The sequence below is a fragment of the Plecotus auritus genome, assembly GCF_963455305.1.
Source record: "Plecotus auritus genome assembly, chromosome: 8".
Lineage (NCBI taxonomy): Eukaryota > Metazoa > Chordata > Mammalia > Chiroptera > Vespertilionidae > Plecotus > Plecotus auritus.
Genome location: NC_137782.1, coordinates 25,683,120 through 25,706,781, shown reverse-complemented (window position 1 = coordinate 25,706,781; position 23,662 = coordinate 25,683,120). Strand labels below are relative to the sequence as shown.

At 46.0% G+C, this 23,662-nt stretch overlaps 1 protein-coding gene across 3 annotated transcripts; it reads left to right on the top strand.

The window, feature by feature from the left end:
- The first annotated feature begins 11,046 nt into the window (after nt 1-11,046).
- On the top strand, nt 11,047-16,975 carry FITM2 (fat storage inducing transmembrane protein 2). 3 transcript variants are annotated; one of them, XR_013961396.1, is made up of 4 exons: nt 11,047-11,291; nt 13,385-14,034; nt 15,329-15,425; nt 16,748-16,975. XR_013961396.1 is itself a non-coding variant. In XM_080683866.1 (3 exons), the coding sequence occupies exons 1-2, from the start codon at nt 11,119-11,121 to the stop codon at nt 13,998-14,000; spliced, it is 789 nt and encodes a 262-aa protein (XP_080539992.1). In that variant the 5' UTR covers nt 11,047-11,118; the 3' UTR covers nt 14,001-14,034; nt 15,329-16,975. The 3 variants fall into 3 exon arrangements, 2 of the variants coding, with proteins under 2 accessions (XP_080539992.1, XP_080539991.1); XM_080683866.1 differs by having other exon boundaries at nt 15,329-16,975; XM_080683865.1 differs by having other exon boundaries at nt 13,385-16,975.
- The last annotated feature ends 6,687 nt before the right edge of the window (nt 16,976-23,662 follow it).

Sequence of the window (23,662 nt, the reverse complement as noted above, 5' to 3'; positions counted from 1 at the left end):
CTCTCTAAGCCTCCGTTTCCTCATCTGTAAATTGGGAACAATAAATAGGTTCTACCTTATTTGGCCATTATGAGAAATTCAGTAAGACATTGAAAGTATTAGTACACAAAGCAAAGTTTGTCCAATGTTAGCTATTTACCTGCCCAAACAGAAAGTGTGTGATTCCATTGAGAAGATGCTAAATTATAGGCAAAACTAACTTAGGATGATAGAAGTCAGAACAAGGGCTAATTTTGGGGGGTACTGATTGAGAGGGGAATGATGGAGCGCCTCCTGAGGCTGCTGTATCTGTTTCATATTTTGATCTTGGTGGTGTACATATATAAAAATTCATCTACTTGTACACTTTAGATTTTGGCACTTAAAATTAATTTATACCTCAATAAAAAAGTTAAGAATTATATATAGTTTTAAAAATCTTTAAAAGTGCTCTTTCAGCATATATAAAATTAAAATCCTATATAAAAGAGAAAACACCCACACCAACAGAAATATCCCATTCCTGTCTCCCCAACACATACTTCCTACCCCTTTTACATAACTACCCTTCCCCAATACACCCACTAAAACCCCTTACGCTGTACACACACATCCAAAGACCCTGATACTGACACAAATAGAAGTCACTGTCCAGTAAAACAGACACACCTGCACTCTCACTCAACCCCACAGCACATCCCTCTTCAAATATAAATGCTTTCCCACTCTGGGTACATGGGAACACACCCTACATGTAAACACACAAATGGAGACACAGGCAAACCAAACCCATAGACTGAACTGACTCCATGGGCAGATTTGTGAGTCAGACAGACGTGGGTCTTGGCCCCACCACTTCTTCACCCTGGGACCTTGGGGCAAGTCATGTAATTTCTCTGAGCCTCAGTTTCCTCGTGCGTAAAATAGGCTTAATAAGATCTCTCATGCAATGAAATTAAATTAAAAAGGAAGATTGTGAGCAAAATAGCTCTCGGAGGCTGAAGGAGTTTTGTCTAATTTGTTTCTGAATCATGTCTTTTGTGTGCGCTGTCTGTTCTCACCAGCTTAATCTACAGACACAGTATGATCCCAATAAAATCCAACAAGGTTTCTGGAAGTTGGCAAGTTGATTATAAGCTTAATGTAGAAGAGCTATGGTTCAAGAATTTTCAAGATACTCCATTAGTCATGTTAGTAATACATGATGATTAAGCAACCCCCCTAAAACTGAGTAGTTACCTGGGTGAAAAGAGAAGCTGAAAGATAGCCGTACAAGGGGTGAACCAGAGAGACAGCAGTATAAGGAGAAGGGAACAGCACAGGCAAAGGCTCTGAGGCTAGAGGGAATTTGGTTCATTTGAAATCAAAACTGAAAAAAGGCAGGGTAGGGAAGACTTAGAGGGTACAGAGAGTGTAAGAGGTGGATTGAGAGATCAGGTCAGAGGTAAGTACAGGCAATTGCTTGCAGGTTGGAGGCCTTGAATGCCTCACCAACTGCAGGGCTGATGAAGACCTGAGATTCTCCTTCAGTGCTTTGCCCTATTGAGGCATAGGGACTGGGGGCTGGGAGGGAGGTGGGCAGACCAGGGCTTAGTTCTTCTGGAAAAGAGAGCACCTCACCCCAGTTTAACCTAGGAGCTGATATCCCAAGGACCCCAGAACCCTGAAACCTGAGGGGTGGAGGGGAGGGTCTGTTTCTGTCCTCCTCTCTGTAAGGATTCCAAGCTGGGTGTTTGCAGGGCTGCGTCAGGGAGCCCCTCAACCTCCTGGGAGGTCTAGCCCCCTCCCTCCTCCAAAAAAGTGGGGGTGGGAGCTGGAAGGTGTAGATGGCCATGCGGGCTTAACCTTGAAGGGGCACCCCATGCTCCTGAGCCCTGGCCCAGCAGTCTGGGGCGTGAAGCACCGGAGCCAGCAGCCGTGCCCTGGGGGCCAGCAGCCGGAGGACTGGAGAATCCTTGTCTTGGTCCAGTCGGACAGCTGCACCGCCAGGTGTGGCTGTGGAATTTGCTGTATTGCCGGCCTGTGCAGCTGGAGCGGAAAAGCCTCCGCGTCAGCGCCCCCAGCCTGACCACCGAATTCCTGTGCGGGGTGTGGAGCGCTGGCCCTGCGGTCACATGCCAGCGCAGGACCCTAAGAATTCAATAGGGCGGGGGTAGGAAGGGGCCTGTGGGACCCTCTGAGCCTCCTTGCAGTTCAGTGGCATGAGAACTGAACCATCAGTTAAATGGGGACGGTGCCACTTTGCCTTGCCTGTCTCACAGGCTATACTGAGCAAAGATGAACATCTTTTAGAGGTGACCACCGATTGTGCACTTACTGTATACCTGACACCTAGTAAAATAAGGTTTCATTTATTTATCTGGGCAACAAAGTTAGCACGATACCGATCTCGTTTTTAGGTGAGGAAACAGAGAGATAAGGACTTATCCTAGGTCACACGGGTAAATTCTGAATCTAGACTTGAACCCATGTCTGTCTGACTGTGCTCTAAAACATGGCCACTAAACCCTATCAACTGCTACTTGGCGAATTTGCAGAGTGCTGTGAGCAGGTGAGCCATTATTTTTGGTCAGAGTGGCACTCCCCAAATCTAGGAGGCAGTGTGGGTTAGTGGTTAAGCACTTTGCCCGTGGGGCATCCAGCCTAGTTTGAATCCTCACTGAGCTGGATTGCTAGCTGTGTGACTCTGACTAGGTCATTTTCTCAGCCTCTGTGTGCCTCTGTTTCCACTTGTAGACTGGAGTATAATAGTACTACCTGTGGGGTTGTTGTGAGAAGAAGAGAATCACATACAGTTGGCCCTTAATCAACATGGGTTTGATCTGAATGGGTCCACTTTACTTAGATTTTTTTCAATAAATACATACAGTTCTGTAAATGTATTTTCTCGAAAATATTTTTTCTCTACCTTACTTTATTGTAAGAATACAGTATGTAATATACTAAATAACTTACAAAATATGTGTTAATCGACTATGTTATCAGTAAGGCTTCCAGCCAACAGTACTTCAGTTTTAGGGGAGCCAAAAGTAATACACAAATTTTCGACTGCAGGGGGATTGGTGCTCCTAATCTCTGCATTGTTCAGGATCAACTGCACAGTAAAGCACTCAGCACAGTGCCACTGGACTCTTAGTTAAGGCTCAATAAAACAGTGATTCTTTTTAGAATCTAGGCATTTTATTCTCAGTTCGGTGTTATATACGGTATATATATATGTCATTTCATAAATTATGAATTATAGCCCTAGCTGATCTGGCTCAGTGGATAGAGCGTCGGCCTGCGGACTGAGGGATCCTGGGTTCCACTCCGGTCAAGGGCACATGCCTGGGTTGCAGGCTCCATCCCCAGTAGGGGGTGTGCAGGAGGCAGCCGATCAATGATTCTCTCACATCATTGATGTTTCTATCTCCCTCTCCCTTCCTCTCTCAAATCAATAAAACATATATATATTTTTTTTCTTTAAAAAATAAAATAAATTACGAATTATAAGCAAGACTTATAAAATATAAATATGTAGTTTAATGAATATTTTTAAAGCAAATATCTATGTGATGACCCACAGGTAAAGAACTAGGACATTGCCTACACCCCAAAGCCTCGATCCCAATGTCCTCCCTCCATCCTATAGGTATGCTGAACTGGGATACTCAGTTCCCCGCTTTCCCCTTCCCTCTCCCCACCTAATTTTACCAAAAACTCTTTCAGGCAACAACTGCTTCCTCCTTCCAGGCCTCAACCTTGTGACTGCCTGAGGTAGGTCAGTTTGGGGTCTGCAAGAGGATCCTCAAGGCTGCTGGGGATGGTGTAGGGTCCCGGCAGCCCTTTCTACTGCTCTCCCTCATTCCGGCCTCCTCTTCGCCCCCCTACCGTCACCCCCCCCCACACACACACACCAGCCCTTCTGACCTTGTGCCAAACGGCCCAGATAATGCCCAGCAGAAGGTGTGTACTGGGAGGCACAGCCAGTAGATACAATCCCCTCCCAGTTAAGCAGTCAGGCAGGCTGGCCTCTGGAGACAAAGATTTTGCTCAACTGCCTCACCTCAGGGGTGGCTAGCCATCCCATCCGGCCAGAAAAAGAGGTGGCCAGAGGTTAAGAATGGGGGAGGATGCCAAAACCGGTTTGGCTCAGTAGATAGAGCGTCGGCCTGCGGACTGAAGGGTCCCAGGTTCGATTCCCGTCAAGGGCATGTACCTTGGTTGCGGGCACATCCCCAGTAGGGGGTGTGCAGGAGGCAGCTGATCGATGTTTCTCTCTCATCGATGTTTCTAACTCTCTATCCCTCTCCCTTCCTCTCTGTAAAATATCAATAAAAAATTTATTAAAAAAAAAAAAAAAAGAATGGGGGAGGCATTGCAGGGGAGAGCTCAGAAGGAAGGGATTGGTACAGGGGACGAAGACTTCTGCTGGCTGGCCAGGAGCTGTAGGCAAAGAGGGCCACCCGCCCCCTGGGAGAATTACTGGCTGCTTATCTGCCCTGCCACCCCAGAGTGAATTATTTCACACATACTAGCCAACAAAAGGACACCTGCTGTTGCTCTTTCTGGAATGATCTCTTCCCACTGTTCCTCTGGCCAGCTCCAGCCAATCCTTCAGAAATCAACTCTTCCAACAATTCTTCCCTGAGGCTCCCTGTCCCTATTATAGGGTCCTCTCCTCATGGCCCCAAGCATCCTCTACATAACCTATTATCATTCTACCTCAGCATCTTCAAACTTGATGGACCAGAAAACTCCGTCCCAGTGATTTATAATCAACTTAATAATGATTATTTTTCATTGTTTCTCTTCTGTTCATAAAGAAGCAATTTAAATTTTAAAATAATTTCCTTTACATCATATATTAATAAGGATTCTTTTTTTTAAATCCTCACCTGAGGATATTTTTCCATTGATTTTTAGAGAGAGTGAAGAGAGAGGAAAAGACAGAGAGAAATACTGATGTGAGAGAAACACATCAACTGGTTGCCTCGTGCGTGCTCGAGCCCTGACCAGGGAGGAGTCTGCAACCCAGGTACGTGCCCTTGACAGGAATCGAATCTGGGAACCCTTGGTCCGCAGGCCAATGCTCTATCCACTGAGCCAAACCGGCTAGGGCTTAATAATGATTTTAATGTATTTTACAAAAAATTTTTTTTTTGCATATTTAGTAGCTGCCAGACACAGTTCTAGAAGCTTGAGATGCATTATTGAATAAAACAGGCAATGTTCCCTACTCTCTGGGGCTGACATTCAAGTAGGAGAGACGGAAAATAAACACATGAATACATAAATCATAAAGTATGTTTAAAAAAGAAACTTTCATGGCATTCCTAATCCATAAAGACCTCTTAGTTTTTGCCACTTAATCAAGTGATACAGGCCAATTTACTTTTAAAAAATATATTTTTTTTTATTGGTTTCAGAGAGGAAGAGAGAGGGAGAGATAGGAACCTCAATGATGAGAATAGAATCAATCTTTGATCGGCTGCCTCCTGCACACCCCCTACTGGGGATCAAGCCCACAACCCGGGCTGTGCCCTGACCAGGAATGGAACTGTGAACACCTGGTTCATAGGGAAATGCTCAACCATTGAGCCACACTGGCTGGGCCAGGCCAATTTACTTTAAAACTTACCAAGATCACTGTCAGAATAAAGGCCTCTTTTCTAATGGAAACAGGTGTTTTTTTTTTGTATTCTACCACAGCAGACTTTAATCTTATGAATCAGTGATATTAGAATGTAACATGGTTATAAAAAACAAAAATTCTTTATAGAAAGCAGTAAAAACTTTCATTTCCTTTTACTTAATCTCTAGTTTACATATATCCATGCCTGGCCAAAGCACAATCATAATCTCAGATGATTTCCATGCAACCATTCCACAAATTTAGTGATTTTATATTTTTCAAAAACACTGCCATCAAAATAAAAAGATAAGTACAGAAAATTAAATATTTTGTACTTTTAATTTTCAAAAAATTAAAAAGGCAGGCTATTAATTTGTCCAAGAGAAACTCAGACTTCAAGATAAATTCTATAATCTTGAAACTCCTGTAACAAAAGTGACATAAATACAGGGTTTGCTTATGAAATTAATTTAGCATTCAATAAGAAAATATTACTTTTTTGTAGCAGACATATTTTTCATTCTATTTCTCCATTTCTATAAACATGAAGCCATGTGCTTCTGTAAAACCTGACTCTAAGAAACCTAAAATATAAAATTCTGAACAAAGGTCAAAGTTATGATAATCTGACATAAAAATGTTAAACCTTATGTGATGGATTTTTAAAGCTTTAATTGAAAGTGCTGCTCAGTATTTATTAAACTTTTCTCTTTATGAACATCTTTGTTTATTAGTTAAGATATTTCTTTAACAAGAAACTCATCTACCTTTTCATTATTCAGTGGTTCAGTTCCCAGTGGTTCAGCAGCAGAAAAAATGCTTGACTCTTTACCTTATTTACTAGTTTTCAAAATAATGAGTTGATTCCTCCAAAAGCAGCCATTATGTTTTTCAAGTGCCATTATGAACCCATGGATTTAAACAGATGCGTGTTTCCATCCATTGAAGTTATTATTCTCATTTATGCTCAAATTGTCCTTTGGGCGTCTTTTTGGCCTTTGGGCGTCTTTTTGTTGGTTCCTGTGCCCTTTCGAAATTACCTTACCGGTCTTTTATTGCTAATGGCTTCCTTGCTTTCTGGTTTGATCAGATGGTCCAGCCTCAACTTGTACATTCTGGGAAACTGTACCCTGGCCAGTATGGCTCAGTTGGTTGAGTGTTATCCCCTGCATCTGCACTAAAGGGTTGCTGGTTCAATTCCTGGTCAGGGTGTGTGCCCAGATTGAGTGTTCGATCCGCCCTTGGGATGTGTGGGGGAGGCAGCAGATTGATGTTTCTCTCTCCCTTCCTCTCTCTCTAAAATCAATTAAAACATATTTCTTTCTTTAAAAAAATGTGGGAAATTGTATTTTTAAGTTGTCTTAAATCTGAAATTATTAAACACTAGAGGCCGGTGCACGAAATTCATGCACGGGATGGGGGGGGGGAGGAGGTTGTCCCTCAGACCAGCCTGCACCCTCTCCAATCTGGGACCCCTTGAGGGATGTCCGACTGCCCATTTAGACCTGATCCTGGTGGGATCGGGCCTAAACGGGCAGTCGGACATCCCTCTCACAATCCAGGACTGCTGGCTCCCAACTGCTCGCCTGCTTGCCTTCCTGATTGCCCCTAACTGCTTCTGCCTGCCAGCCTGATCACCCCCTAACCACTCCCCTGCCAGCCTGATTGATGCCTAACTGCTCCCCTGCCAGCCTGTTTGCCCCTAACTACCCTCCCCTGCAGGCCTGATCCCCCCCAACTGCCCTCCCTTGTAGGCCTTGTCCCTCCCAACTGCCCTCCCCTGCTGGCCTGATCGCCCACAACTGCCCTCCCCTGCTGGCCTGATCGCCCACAACTGCCCTCCCCTGCAGGCCTGATCCCCCCCAACTGCTCTCCCCTGAAGGCCTGGGTCCCTCCCAACTGCCTTTCCCTGCAGGCCTGGTCGCCCCCAACTTCCCTCCTCTGCCAGCTTGGTCACCCCTAACTGCCCTTCCCTGCAGGCTTGATCACCCCCAACTGCCCTCCCTTGCAGGCCTGGTCCCTCCCAACTGCCCTCCCCTGCTAGCCATCTTGTGGTGGCCATCTTGTGTCCACATGGGGGCAGGATCTTTGACCACATGGGGGCAGCCATCTTGTGTGTTGGAGTGGTGGTCAATCTGCATATTACTCTTTTATTAGATAGGATAGAGGCCTGGTGCATGGGTGGGGGCCAGCTGGTTTGCCCTGAAGGGTGTCCTGGATCAGGGTGGGGGTTCCCTTGGGGCGAGAGGCGGCCTGGGTGAGGGGCCTGTGGTGGTTTGCAGGCCGGCCACGCCCCCTGGCGACCCAAGCAGAGGCCCTGGTATCTGGGGTTTATTTATCTTCTACAACTGAAACTTTGTAGCCTGGAGCGGAGCCAAGCCTTCTGCTTGCTCCATGGCAGCAGTCATTTTTGGGGGGATTTATGTATCTTCTATAATTGAAACTTTGTAGCCTTAAGCAGAGGCCTGGGCCGGCCAGGGTGTGCGGAAAGCTTGGCTTCCTCCATCACCGGGGGCAACCCTAGCCTCCTGCTCTTTCCAGCTCCGTGGCTGCCACCATTTCTGTTTAGGTTTATGTATCTTCTATCATTGAAACTTTGTAGCCTTGAGTGGAGGCCTGGGCCCACAAGGACAGGCGGAAAGCTTGGCTTCCTCCATTGCCGGGGAAACCCAAGCCTCCCTCCTGCTCTCTCCATGGCCGCAACCATCTTGGTTGGGGTAATTTGCATACTCGCTCCTGATTGGCTAGTGGGCGTGACTGGTGGGCGTGGCTTGTGGGTGTAGCGGAGTGCTGGTTAATTTGCATATTACTCTTTTATTAGATAGGACTAGAGGGCCGTTGCACAATATTCATGCAAGAATAGGCCTTCCTTCCCCTGGCTTCACTCCCAGCCACCCGGGGCCACCCGGGAGCCGGCATGTCCCCGCTCCTACCGGGAGCTGGCAAGTCCCTGCTCTTACTGGGAGCCGGCAAGTCCCTGCTTCCCGGCCGCCGGCACCTCCCCACTCCCCAGCTCGCCCGGGAGCCGGCAAGTCCCCGCTCCCCGGCCGCCCGGGAGCCGGCAAGTCCTCGCTGCTGTCTGGAGCACCGCTCCAGTAGCTCCCTCTGCTGCCTCCCTTCCCCTCATAGCAGGCTTCACACCGCTGCACGCCTGCATATGCAAATTAACCTCCATCTTTGTTGGGTTAATTTGCATACTCACTCTGATTGGCTGAGGGTGTAGCGGAGTGATGGTTAATTTGCATGTTTCTCTTTTATTAGATAAGATGGGAGGTACTAATCCCATGCTTGGTAAATGGTTAATAAATGCTGTTTGGCTGAATAAATTAATGATTATCACCCTCACTAGATTTTAAGTTCCTTAGGCCAGAACCATATACTTCTGGCAACTCCAGAAGTATCTGTTAAGTAGATAAATGGAATGAAAACCAATTAGGTGATACCAATGAAGTGTCAGGCAGGGCAAAACCCTGATATTTGTGGTCCTCTATCACCCTCTGGTGGGGAAGTGCAGAGCATCACCCTCCAATGCTTTGAAATCTAATGTAGTGTTTTTCAAACTGTAGAGCCCACCCATTAGTGAGTTGTAAAATCAGTTCTGTGGGTCATATCCAGCATTTTTAATTGAATTTATAATTGAATAGAAAATATCAGAGTGCCTTACACAGAGTAGAGGCAAATTCTGTCACGAACTGTCATAAAGCTATACTTATAGCTATATCTATGTATCTATTAACATATATGTTTATTTATATGCCACGTATATATTTTTATGTGTGGGCTGGACCACAACCAGTGATTTGTTGATAAATGATTAACAGCTAGCTGCCTAGGTGGGAAATGTGTAAGTATACAGATACATAAGTTTGTTATAGATTTTTCTTAATATATAAAATATGTAGCACATAGTTTAAAAAACAATGAAATAAGCAAATATCCTTTGTTGTAAATTCCATATAGCTAAATAATCCTCACAGAATGCTCTCACTGATTTTTGCTGGACTCTTGTATCCACAGCCAACCTGTAGTTTCAAGTCAGCCATGTTTTTTTTTTTTTTTTAATATATATTTTATTGATTTTTTACAGAGAGGAAAGGAGAGGGATAGAGAGTTAGAAACATCGATGAGAGAGAAACATCGATCAGCTGCCTCCTGCACACCTCCTACTAGGGATGTGCCAGCAACCAAGGCACGTGCCCTTGACCGGAATCGAACCTGGGACCTTTCAGTCCGCAGGCTGACGCTCTATCCACTGAGCCAAACCGGTTTCGGCGAAGTCAGCCATGTTTTGACCAATGGAGTTGCATTTGATTTGTAGCACCTGCCAATTTCCTTAGTGTAAACACTCCCAACATGGCTATTGTCACTGAACATGGAGTTGGGAAGAACTGCACCTGGAAATGTAACCTAATTTGGGAATGGGGTCTTTGCAGATCTAATTAAGGATCTCAAGATTATCCTGGACTTAAGGTGGCCCTCTAAATCTAATGGCTAGTGTCCTGTTAAGAAACAGGAATGAAGACACACAGAGGAAAGAGGGCCACATGAAGACACAGCAGAGACTGGAGTTATTCAGTGACAAGGAATGCCAAGGGCTGACAGGTAGTCACCAGAAACTAGGAAGGACCAAGCCTGCCCACAGCTTCATTTCAGACTGCCGGCCTCCACAACAGGCAGATGATACATTTCTGTTTTCCTAGCCATCAAGTTTGTGGTGATTTGTTATGGCAGCCCTAGGAAACTGATACAGTAGTAAAGGTATGACCGCAGGTTGGGAAACGCTGAATTAGACACCAGCCATGCCCGGGAGTCAGAGGACTTAGTTCTGTGATAAACTGAGGACTGAGTTTCCAATACCCTCATCTGATCTCCTTAACAGGCCCCTAACCAGCATTTTCACTCAATACAAATTAAGTGTTTTAAAAGTGAAAATAAATTTAATAGTTTAAAATTTAAATTCAATAGTTGCTTTACACATTTATTTTCTAATGTGATTTGATCTCATGTCCCTACAACTGGGTCACCATCCCGGACCTCGAGTTCATAAGCTAACTTTTGGGAAGGATTAGTCTCCTCTTGTCTCACCATTTTGCAGAAGGCTCAGATGGAGGAGGTGTGTCAAGTCTCCAGGAGAGACTCAAAGATGCTGTGTCCACCGTTCTAATGCCTGCAGTGCTATATTTATTCTTCCCACGTCCAGCAAATACCCCCACAGGCGCCTTTCCCCAGACCAGAGCAAGACGCGGAGGCTGAGGTTCGAACCTACTACAGTCGGAGCGTGTCGCCTGTAGCAGGACTGAAGGCAGCGAGAGGCGTGGAGCCTGGAGTTCGGAGGCCAGCGCGCTGCTGAGGCCGCCAGCAGCCGACAAGGAGAGCAGCGCGAGCGCCAGCGTTAGCGCTCCTCGGGGGCGGGGCCCGCGGGATGTGCGCATGCGCCCGAGGGAGGAGGCGTTCCGGACTGGGCTAAGGGCGTGACGGTGGCCGAGAGCGCACGGGGCGGCGGACGGTGGCCGACGAGGTCCGGCATGGAGCACGTAGAGCGCTGCGCGTGGTTCCTCAGGGGGACGCTGGTGCGGGTGGCCGTGCGGCGCTACCTGCCCTGGGCGCTGGTGGCCTCCATGCTGACCGGCTCCCTTCTCAAGGAGCTCTCCCCGCTGCCCGAGAGCTACCTCAGCAACAAGCGCAACGTCCTCAACGTGTGAGTGCGCCCTGGGTCCTCTCCTGCCCCCGCCATAGCCGGCCAGCTGTCGCCTCGTCCAGAGCTGCGGGCTAGCTGCTCTGACGGACGAGTCAGTGGAAGGGAAAGTCCTCTCAATCACGAGAGCATCTGCACGCGTGTCGCGGCCGAGGGACCCCGGCATAGCTACTGTCGCTAGCAGTTCGGTGTGCACACCCAAACAGGACAGCCTGGGCAGGTGACGAGCAGGGTGGTGTGTGACTGTGTATGTAGGAGCGCAGGGCGGGGAGCGGGGTGAGCCAGCCTACATCTCTGCTCCCCCCACCTCCCCTTGGAATCAGGAGTTGGCCCGTACCCCGGGGGAGATGCCCCCTCCCTACTGCCTGCCGGTGTCAATCCCCATGCCTCCACCCTAACCCCAATCCCCCCAGCTTCTGACAGTTCCATCACCACCTGTGAAAGAACTGCTCCCCCTTCGCTTTGAGAGCTTTGTCCCAGCCTAGGACGGAGCCCGCACTGCAAGGTAACTCGGAGGAGTGGAACCCTCCAGGCTATGCCCTTTCCCCTGGATCTCCTTGGACTTTCCCAGCCACTCCAAGTTCGTGGCAGTGACCCAGGAAAGCAATCCAGCTGGGCTCTTTGCGATACCGCCTTAACTGCACCCACTCACTCCTTTTGCTTTCTTCCTTTCTCTCTCTCTCCTCTCTCCTCTCTCCTCTCTCCTCTCTCCTCTCTCCTCTCTTCTCTCTTCTCTCTCTCTCTCTCTCTCTCTCTCTCTCTCTCTCTCTCTCTCTCTCTCTCTCTCCCCCCCCCCCTCCCGGACTATTGCATAAAAACACTACTGCAGTAGGTAAACTCTGAACGATGACATTTCTTCCTAGATGTGGCCCTAGATTCTTTACAATTACAGTGTCAGCAGCATCTCTCCAAATCAACCCAACTTCAGTTACCTACTTAAAACCCTGTTCTCTGTCCCGAGCAATTTTGCCAGATGCCTGACAGGTGTTGGCTCTGGCAAGATCTGTATTAGTCTCAGGGAAAACATTTAGGATAGGCCCTGGGTGGTGTCTTAGAAACCTTTGGAACCCAGGAAAGGGTTGTCCTGTCCTTGGCCACCTTCCTTCCTCACCCATGCGGAGGCTGGACTAAGAATAGAATATGAGGGTGGTAGTCGCCCCAAGTCTCCTGACTCTTGCCGCTGGTCCCCAGGTCAGCCACCTTTGACAGCACAGGGGAGGCAGACGAGGCAACTGCTGCTTTATCTGGCCTGGGTGAGTGGGGAGCCAAGCAGCCTGGCAGACAAGTCCCTGTTGTTTGCCAGTAGCCATGGATTCTGGCATTTTGTACCAAGCTCCTGTGCTAATTCATGGAAAGGAACCAGTGAATCATTGGCTCAGAAAGGGATTTTAAAAAATCACTGGGTTCCCTCAGTTCTATTTGACAGCTGAGGAAACAGGCCTAGAGAAGTGTGGCAATAAGTCAGAGTCAGGATTTGAGACTGGATCTTCTAGTGTGAAGTCCAGCTCTTTTCCGAAATCATTTTCTGCCACACAGGAAGGAACCCCGGTGTAGAAAAAGCATGGGCTTTGGGACTGGCCAAACCTTGGTTTCATCTGTGCTGGTGGGTTGTGTGAGTATGACCCTGGGCGAGTTTTTCAACTTTTCTGAGTCTCAGATTCTTTATCTATAAAATGGGGAAAATGATACCTTCCTCCCAGGGAGTGTGAGTGTTCTATGGGAAAGTGAAGGTAGGTGAAAGCTCTTGGCATATGGTAGATGCTCAATTATTATTACTTTCCTGAACAAATAGCATAGTGCTTAAGATCGCAGACCGTGAATCCCAGCTCCACCGCTTGTGATCTCCACTTTAGGCATGATACCTCTCTGGGCCTCAGTTTTCTTGTCTGTAAATGGGGATAATAACAGTCCCTTACCATATACAGTTGTTAAGGACTAAATAGTTAATACATTTAAAGTATTTAGTTAGTTGTCATCTGTAGTTTTTATCAACTTTTCTCATTTTCCCTCCCTTGAGAATCTAGAGACCTGGGTTGTGACATTGTTTCCTCTCTGCCACGTGCCCTCTCTTCACTTCCACTCTCCTCCTCTGCCAGGTATTTTGTCAAAGTGGCCTGGGGCTGGACCTTCTGTCTCCTCCTGCCTTTCATTGCCCTCACCAACTATCACCTGACAGGCAAGGCTGGCCTGGTCCTGCGGCGGCTGAGCACCCTGCTTGTGGGCACGGCCATCTGGTACGTCTGCACAGTCATCTTCTCCAGCGTTGAACACTACACGGGCAGCTGCTACCAGTCACCAGCCCTGGAAGGGATCAGAAAGGAGCACCAGAATAAGCAGCAGTGCCACCGGGAAGGAGGCTTTTGGCATGGCTTTGACATCTCAGGCCACTCCTTCCTGCTGACCTTCTGTGCGCTCATGATTGTGGAGGAGATGGCTGTGCTGCATGAGGTGAAGACGGACCGAAGCCACTGCCTCCACACTGCCATCACCACCCTGGTCGTCGCCCTGGGCTTCCTGACCTTCATTTGGGTGTGGATGTTTCTGTGCACTGCCGTTTATTTCCACAACCTGTCCCAGAAAATATTTGGCACCCTGTTCGGTTTGCTGGGCTGGTACGGGACATATGGGTTTTGGTATCTGAAATCTTTTTCCCCAGGACTTCCTCCCCAGACCTCTAGTTTGAATTTGAAGCAAGACAGTTATAAGAAATAAAAGAGAAACAAAAGGAGTGACAGCAGGACAATGGGTAATATATTTTTCATTTATTTTTCTTAGTTATTTGACTAAATTATTGATCCTACACCAGAGAGGAAGCTTACCAGGCAGTTTTGGTGGGTGATGGTGGAGTCTGAGGAGTGAGTTCACTCCCCAGACTGTTCTTGGCAACGTCACTGTGTGTCACAAGCACCACCATTTCCAGTTAGGCACTTTTTGTCCCTGGCAAGACTTGACCTTAATCTGGACTGTCCCTTTTGTCCCTAGAGGGCACTTAGGCTCAGTGAGAGTGCAGAATCAGGAAAGCCTCCTTTGTGTGGCTGAAGGGGAGGCCAGGGTCTCGGTACTCCTCTGCTGCCATTGTTCTCTCCCTGAGTCTAGTTTCCTTTTGTTTTAGTGGCTGTTGATGCTGTTATTTAACAATATTTCTCTCTGGACAAAATAACCAACTGTTGCCTGAAAGACAATGGTTTTAGTATTTGTTTCATGTGTGGAATGTTAAATATTACAACTGGCTTCTGATTAGCTATCAAAACACTTAAACTGGAGTGCCTCTCCAAGTGAATACTGGATGATTTTCATATCATGAACAGTGATAATTTTCCGTCACGTTGTCTACTGTATATATTGGTGTTTGGAGCAATAAGGCTAACGTTTCTTTCTTATATTTTGAGTGAATGCTTTATAGTTTTTAATAACAACTATGCATTTGTTTTTTGTTGACAAAACTCCTGAAAATAACTCACAACTCCACTGCTGCACTTTGGCACACGTGTGTAGATTGCTTTGAGGGTTTTGTTTTTTTTTTTAGAACACCAGCTTTTTATAAACCAAATTCTTGGCTTATGGTATTCAATTCCACCTTGTGAGGCTGTTTTCTCTGTTAAGAATAAAACCAGGAAGTAGACATTTTAATAAGAACTTGATCAATTTTAAGCCAAGTCAGAGTAATTTTACAAAATGTGCAATTGCACTGAAACTTTCCTGACCATATGTCATTGGTATAGACTGACCTGTGCTTCAGAGTCATATGTATGTTGATCATTGGCTGTGGCCTAAGGCTTCAGAGTCATATGTATGTTGATCATTGGCTGTGGCCTAAGGCATTTTTACCTTTTGGATATAATTATGATAAGTCAGAAGTGAAGGAGAATGTCTTCCATTGCCTTTGATGGCAAGAAACTAAGCTGTTTGCACAGATGTCCTTATCAAATGGTGGCACGACTTTGGTTCCACCCTCCTCTTATCTGTACCACCATCAAAGGCAAACCAAACCTGGGCCTATTCTATTGGTCTTGAAACCACCTTTTCTGTCCCCTTTGCAGCCCTTCTCAGTTTCCCGCCTTGTGATTCTGTGGTCTTGACTGTGAGAATGCTGGGAAGGATTAGAAATCCTGTCACCTCCACCTCACAAAGGCACAGGTATATGCTCTGTGATAAGACACACCCTTTCTCTCCCCCAGGCTGTCTCCTTAAGCCTTTCAAACTGAACCCCTTGCACCTTGGATAATCCTTTGAAGCTTCTTTGATGCCTCCTTTACCCCCCAGTTAATAGCATACGGATAAGCACTGCACTCACTGGCTTAACTCAAGTTCAGGTTGTTAGGAGCTTGAGCTCTGGAAAACCTTCAGGGTAAATTGTATTTCATAGAATGATATATTTAAAATATGAAGTTTGTATCCCCTTTGTATCCAGTTGAGCTGCAAGTTACCTTGTATCAATCAAAATGTGAGGTGGCCTGGGGCTGGTGTGGCTCAGTGGTTGAGCATCAACCTATGAACCAGGAGGTCAGGGTTTGATTCCCCATCAGGACACATGCCTGAGTTGCGGTCTTGATCCTCAGTGTGGGATTTGCAAGAGGCAGCCGATCAATGATTCTCTCTCACCATTGATGTTTCTACCTCTCCCTCTCCTTTCCTCTTTGAAACCAATTAAAAAAAAAAAAAAGATTATTAAAAAAAAAGGGGGGGGAAGTGTGTTACCTTGTACCCGAAGAAGGTAACAGAAACACTGGCAATGAAATTTTGGAGGTGTCACCCTGGTGCTTTGGGAGCACTGGTAAAGGGCAATGCCCCAGGAGATTATTTTTGCTCTGTGGAGTGGGAGTGGGGTGGAAGTGGGGATGGGGTAGGTAGCAGGAGCTTGTGGAAGGGATTGAAATCTCTCCAAAGTTTCATGTTCAGCACCAAAAGGCAACAGGCACAAGGTGACTCCAGAAGTTCATTTGTCACACTTAAATCTCTAGACATTTTTCTCGTCTGGGTCTGATTCAAGCTCAGCATTCAGTAATTTTGCAGGGGAAAAAAACAACAACAAAAACCTCTGCAGAAAGTATCCATTACCGAGCCTTGTACATTGATTAGTCTTCCACTGCTTCCTGTTCATTCTTAGCACCCTTGCCTTTTTCTTGGGAGCATGCCCTTTGTCCCTATGTGAGACACTTTGGCGCAGCTGAGTTTGGGCTTAAGCCAACGAGATGTGGGTTCAACTCTTGACACCACTTCTGAGAGCCATCTGACCATGGGCAAGCCTCATTTTCCTCGTGTAATACAGAGGTGATGCTGTTAGGACTCAGGGACATGATGCGTGTAAAATGCCCAGCGCATGTATAGTCCCCTGCCCCTTTTTCTTGATTAAGCCCTTTAAAACTTTTTGGCTCCTCCAGCGAAGGCAGGGAAACTAACATCTTTTGAATGCCGTTTGGGGGTCTGTGTCTCCTGTTTGAAAAGTGTGTTGTCCCCAGGCGCTGAACAAGAGGCTTTGGAGGGCATCTGTGATCACAGAATACTGCCATGCTGGTTTTGCCTTTCCACATGGAGGTTCGTTCACTGACGCCTCGTTTTCCACATGCATCTGTCATAGTCTGAGTACCAGATTGTATTTAGAGAATGGCTCTTGCCACTGTTATATACACACAGATCCTATGTGTAAACAAGCAAATTAAGTAAACTGGAGATAATGAAATACCACATTCCAGCTTCTGTGTGTTCCTTTCTAATACCTTTAAGGAAGTCTGCAACCAGTACAGCTCAGCTCACTTTATGAAAGTAGCATTAATTCTTTGTTGAGCTACTCATTGTAGATAGAGTATTTCATGGCTGTAGTTAATTTTATTTTTTGTCTCCTAAGTCCTGTAAACTAAATACGTGTTCAGTCATATATTTAGCTTGACTTACTCCCTCCCTCCACCATATCCGTGTCTTGGAGTCCTGGCCTCTGGATCAGCCAGATGCGGAAGCAGTTTTCTTGGCAGGAGAAGAGGTAAGCCTCATGGAAATAACACCAAAGAGCATTTACAAAGTTCACTCAAATGAGGTCATCTTTGAAAGTGCCTCAGAGCCCTGAAGACCTAGATGTGGGTGAAGGCTATTTGTGCCTTTTAGTGCCCACTCATTTGCCAGCCTAACCTACTTGGGCAACCCCAGGTAGTGTCTGTCGAAAGCTCAATGGCTCCAGGATTAGAATCTCCTCACACAGCAACTTTCCTGTTCAGATTCTTTCAGTAGCTATGAACCCTTTTTGAGTTCATACTGTGAGCCAGGAGCTGGGAAGGATGATAGATTCCCCCCCACTTGGACTTTGTGGTCCAAAGTCAGTCCCTTTGGAGCCTAAGGTATGTGCTGGGGTTGCAAAGGTAAATTTGATACACCTATACCTTCAAGGAATTTTCACCATAAAGTGTCTCTGTGCTGGTTAAGGTCAGGGCATGGGAACAGAAAGCAATGGACAGCCAGCTGCGCTAGGAAATGAGGGAATGTTTTCACAGAACCTAACAATTCTTTTGGGTCTTGAAGGATGAGGGGGAGTTCAAGCAGTTAGGCAGAGAAGGGCATCCAAGGAAGAACAGCATGCCTAAGGACACATAGCTATGCTGCCATAATTTTTATTCAGATGTCCCTACTCAAGAAACCTAACTCTCCCATCATTTTCAAAAGCAACGGAAATGGAAGAAAGGCAGACTGACAGGACTGTTTGAGCCGGTCCCACAACTGCTTTTTCTGATTTTCTGTGTGACCTTGAATCAATGACTCAACATCTCTAGGTCTGAATTTCCATAGCTGATAAATGATGGTAGTGGACTGAATAACCTCACCTATTCTCCTACTCTATTCTGTTGCTCTGTGCTGTTTGATGACAAGTTCTTCCAAGCTGGTTATGACTTTTATTTTAGGAAACAACATGAAAAGAAACTCCCACTGAGAGCTGAGGTGGCAGCTGGTTTCCTGGGCGAGTGACGGAGGAGCGGCCCTCTGGATGCACTTATCACAGCCCGCCCTCCTCCCCCTTCTCTGTGTTGGCAGCCTGTTGTAGTTCAGACCTTTGCATGGGTTCATATGGGATTTCTGGACGTGGGAAGCTGAACCTAGTTCCCAGAGGGGTGAACTACAGAAGTCTTTTTAAAAAGTCTCCAAAATAAAACCATTTTTGATAGCTATTAAGGAGAAGGTAGTTTCTGTTTAGAGAAACCCACATGCATCTGCAGTATAGTCATCTTCAGAAATTGTCCTCTCTGGCAAGTTTTAAAGTTGAACACCAGCACAGAAAACAGGTACTTTCATACCTTGGGGTGTGGTGGTAAATTGGTACAACCTGTTTAAATGGTAACCTAGTAGTATCCAAACTTGAACTGTGTAGACCCAACAATCTCAATCTAGGATTTGGGCTATGGAAATGCTTCTGTTACAGTGAAAAATTGTCAGCTCAAATGCCAATCAGTTAAATAAATTATGGTAACTCTGTATTAGCAATATAATGCAGTCATTACAAAGAATAAACATTATATTTAGTGTGGAATTTGGTGGCAGGAAGACTTGGTTTTGTGCTGACTGTAACTTACAGCTGTGTGCCCTCAAACAAGTTAGTCTCTTTGAGCCTCTGTAAATGGGGTGATAGTGCCTCACCTCTTTCAACATTCACTGCCCCAATAATTGAGGAGCTTCAAGTAAACCAGGCACTGTGCTAGGCACCGCATTCATTCGAAGAGCCATGGTGCTTTCAGGGGGTTTACACTCTAGTTGGGCGCAGACAATAAAATGAACAACTCCAAACAGGGTGCTGGGCTCAAAAGCAGAGTGCCCCCCCCAAACTGCCCTAACATTGTCACAGCTCAGGCAGAGATGATTTACACAGAGCTCTTAGACAAGCAAAGGAGTGGGGGAGGTTGGCATGGACTCAAGCCAGACTGCCTGGGTTCTAATTCTTGCTCTGCCATACACACTGCTGTGTCACCTTCAACAGTTCCTTAACATCTAGGCCTTGGTTTCCTCATCTGTAAAATGGGGGTAATATAAGTACCTACCTCATAGAGCTATTGTGAGGACTAATTGAATTGATACTTGTAAAGTGCTTAGGACAGGACCTAGTATATATGTGGTGCTATATAAATGTCTTTCAAGTGCACAGTAAGTCCCTAATGTGCCCTCATTACTGTAACCACTTTAAAATCAGGACAGAGAAACCCCATACCTGTACGTGTTCCCATTTTGATCCACTCAGAGGTAGTTAAAATGTAGTCAATGAATGGGGAAGGCCATGTCCCAGTGATCTAGCATGGGAACCGAGTCCCTAAGGCAGCATTCTGGTTTCCAGATTAACTAGAGGGTGAGGGAGAGCAAGAGACAAGTTTTCCAGGAGAGGATAGTCGTATCTATGGGGTCCTTTCGGCCAAAGGAAAGGATAGTCGTATCCATGGGGTCCTTTTGGCCAAAGTAAAGCATTCTCCCCCACCACCACCCCCGTTTGAGGTGCTGTCCATTCACAGGCAATCCAAGGGCTGCCTGGTCTTAGTTTCCAGGCTGCATGTTTTGGGGGAACTGAGCTGGAAGCCTTATCATGGAGCCTGGTTACTTCCGGTCTTTGCTGCTTTGGCTGCCTGGGGAATGTGTATCTGAGTGCTCAGGAGGTAAGTAGGTGGGGGTGCTTGGGAGCCACCTTGATTAGCATCTTAATTACTGGAGCAAAGTTACTCAGGCCTTGCCCTACCACGCTGCCATGGCCCATTTCCCAACCACTCCTTTCATCCCTTCTTGCCTCTACTTGCATTGACTGAGCATGCTGTGTTTGCCAGGTATCCCTGTGCAGCTGGGGACTGAGGCAGGGGTGAGTGGGTGGGGGTATAGACGGACTCTAATCTGGAGTTTTAGAGGCATTGGACTTGAGCAAGTAGACTGCATCCAAATCCTGCCTACCAACTCCTCAGCTGTGTGATCTTAGGCAAGTCACTTAGCTTCTCTGGGCTTGTTACTCATCTATGAAAGGGGGATAATTCTACCTCACTAGTCTTTGACTGGCTTAATGAAATCATAGATGGGAAAATATTTTATAAGCTTTGAAATATCGTGCATCTATGAGGGCTGCTTATTATCGAGGAGATTTATCTTTACCTAATGAATGTCTCAGAAGTCTGGGCACTGTAACTCCATCAGGTGGTACAGTTTTTTCGGATGTGGTTTCCATATGAAAGCAAATCAGCGTAGTCTTTGACACTTTGCATTCAGCTCTTGGTCTGGAAAATGTTACTCTATCAGTGGGGGCCACCAAAAGCCCTGAGCTCTACTCGGCAGGGCAGCAGTAAGCAGCACATCCTCACTTTCTTACAGGACATGTCAGCTTTTCTGTTCTCTGGCTTCATGTAGTCCAGCGGTCGCCAACTGGTGTCCGCGAACCACTGGTGGTCCGTGAGGTCCGAAAGGTTGGTAACTACTGATCTAGTCTGTGGAGACCTGGATTATTCTAATGTCCCCTAAGAAAACACTGATCCACCACATTGACGACACCTTGCTGTACCGGTGAGCAGGAAATAGCAGGTACACCAGATGCTTTAGGAAGACCCAGGCATGTCAGAGGGTGGTATATAAACCCCATGGACATTCAGAAGCCTGGCACCTTGGTGAAGTTTCTAGGGACCTAGAGGTTAGGAAACGTCAGGTTATCCCTTCCAAGTAAAAGGCAAGTTGCTGCTCCTATCCCTAAGAAAAAAACACAACTGGTAGCCCTCTTTGGATTTGGGAGGGAATGTACATGCAATTGTGTGCTGCTCCAAACCATTCACTGAGTAACCCATACATAGGACAGCCAATTTTGAATGGGTCCCAAAGCAGATTTAGGCCACAGTGCAAGATGCTCTGCCAATTGAGCCACATGACCCAGTCGATCCAATGGTGTTTAAGTTGCCTATGATATTTAAAATTTACATTTCCTTTTAGCCCCCAACAAGCCCTAATAGGAAAATCTCTGCCCATCCCTAGGACGTGGAACAAAGTCATGTCCTCTTCTACAAATAACAATTATTCCTTTAAAATACACTGAGTGGCCAGGTTATTATGATCTCTGAACGCATAGTAATCTGGCCACTCAGTGTATATTCTAGATAATAAAAGGCTAATATGCAAGTTGTCTCCTCAACCAGGAGTTCGACCAGCAGGCAGGTTGGCCAACTGCCCATGTCCCCTACCCCTGGCCAGGCTGGCCAGACCCACCCATGCACGAATTCATGCACCAAGCCTCTAATACACACACACACACACACACACACACACACACACACACACACACTCTCTCTCTCTCTCTCTCTCTCTCTCTCTCTCTCTCTCTCTCTCTCTCTGAGTGGCCAGATTCTTATGCGTTCAGAGATCATAATAATCTGGCCACTCAGTGTATAGTGACTGGCTTGCTACTGGGCTGTGGTAGAGACCTAACACCTGACCAGGAGACACCAAGTGACTATGCAACCTGAGCTGCCCATCATGGACTGGGTGTCATCTGATCCACCAAGTTATAAAGCTAGACATGTACCACAGCATTCTATCATCAAGTGAGACTGTCACCTATTCCTGCCACATTGCCACCTCTTCCTCAGTCAATACCTAAGGCCCCATAACAAATACCCTGTGATCAATTGATGGAGGAAGAAAAAGCTCAGGCCTGGAACCAATTGGAAGTGGATGGTTGCAGCACTATAGGAAGGCCCTGAAAGACATTGGAGAAGGGGAATCCTTTCAGTGAACAGAACTTCAAGCAATCTGCAGGTTTTGCATCTGCAGATTCAACCAACTAGGGATCAAAATATTTGTGGAGAAATGTTACTTTAAAAAATTGATTTTAGAGAGGGAGACTTGGTTTCATTCTTGATATTCCATACAATACTGCTTCTGACCAAAGAGGTGACATTATAGTAAAATATATGTAGCAATGTGATTATACCTATGGAATTTTCTGGTCTTATCTAGCTGGGAGGCACTGCAATGTTGGGATGCTGTCTACAGGATACATCATATACTTTGTACCAACCATAGTGCTGTTTCTCCACATGCAGAAAACATGGATCCAGCAATGCTGAGGTGGAAATGGGAGGGACTACTTTCACTATTGCACAAAATAACCCATTCACAAAAATGTTGCTTTCCATTCCTAAAACTTTGCACCTTGATGGCTAGATATTATAGTTCTCAAGGAAGGAATGCTTCTATTAAAGAAAACATTGATTGCCACTCAGCCATTTTGAGCTCCTCATACCATTGCAACCAAAGACAAAGAAGTAGGTTACTCTACTGGCTGGCGTGATTGGTCTGATCACCAAGAGTAAATTGGATTGCTGCTACAGTGGTGGCATGGGAGACTGTATGGGAACTAGAGAATTCTCTGGGTGCCCCGTTATACTTCCACATCCAACAGTAAAAGATTAATAGAAGACTACAACAGCCCAAGTCTGAGTCATTTCACCAGTAAAATACCCCAAATATGAGGTCCTAGCTGGGGGCAAAACAAACAAACAAACAAAAAAAAAAACATAGAATAGCTAGTGGAAAAAAAGAGAAATTATAAATATCAACAATGGCCTTAAGATCAGTTACAGAAATGAAGGCTGAAGCAACTATGAGTGTTTTATTTCCTGCTTGTCATATATGTGCATATATTGCATATAAGGATTACTGGTGATGGTTAAATTGATGTTTTAATCTATATATTATAGTATATTGAGGTGTGCCTCTATAGGTGATCTCTAGGACTAGAGGTGGACCAAAAAGAGACTCCGACATAATCCAGAGTGATGTTACTGACTGGTGGGGCTATGTGGGTCTCATTTTTAGAGAGAAGTTGTATCCTCATTTCAGGAGAGCATTGGTCCCGTTAGGATTAAGCATGTTATTGTCCATGAGTGGAGTTCAATTATGAGTTTGAGGGTCTGTGTGGATGTTTAAGTAGCCAAGGGGTGGACAGTGTTAGCTAATGCCTCTAGTATCTCAGTGCTTGCTCTGTCTTGGCCCTGGCTATACTTTTCTTTTCATCTTGATGGAAAAAATTCTTATATATTTTAATAAAATAAAACTATGCCTTATGTTCCACAAATTATACTTCGGTTTAATGTTCTTGGGGCATTTGAACACATTTTTCTCTGGGAAATTGTGGGGACATGTGCCCTGGGAGCCCCCTGAAAGGCCATTACATAAGCAAATGGCTGTGAGCACGCTCTGTAAACTGTGAAGCACTGTCCACAGTTTATGTCAAGAGGTGGGTTTATATCAAGAGCAGAACTTTGCGAAGTCTATCCGGGAGCCATCCCTACACTCATCAACTTGAAACCTGAACTCACTGATGCTGAATCTTGTGTCTCCACCCCTCTGATCCCAGCCTTTGGAAATGAGAGCTAGATGGACAA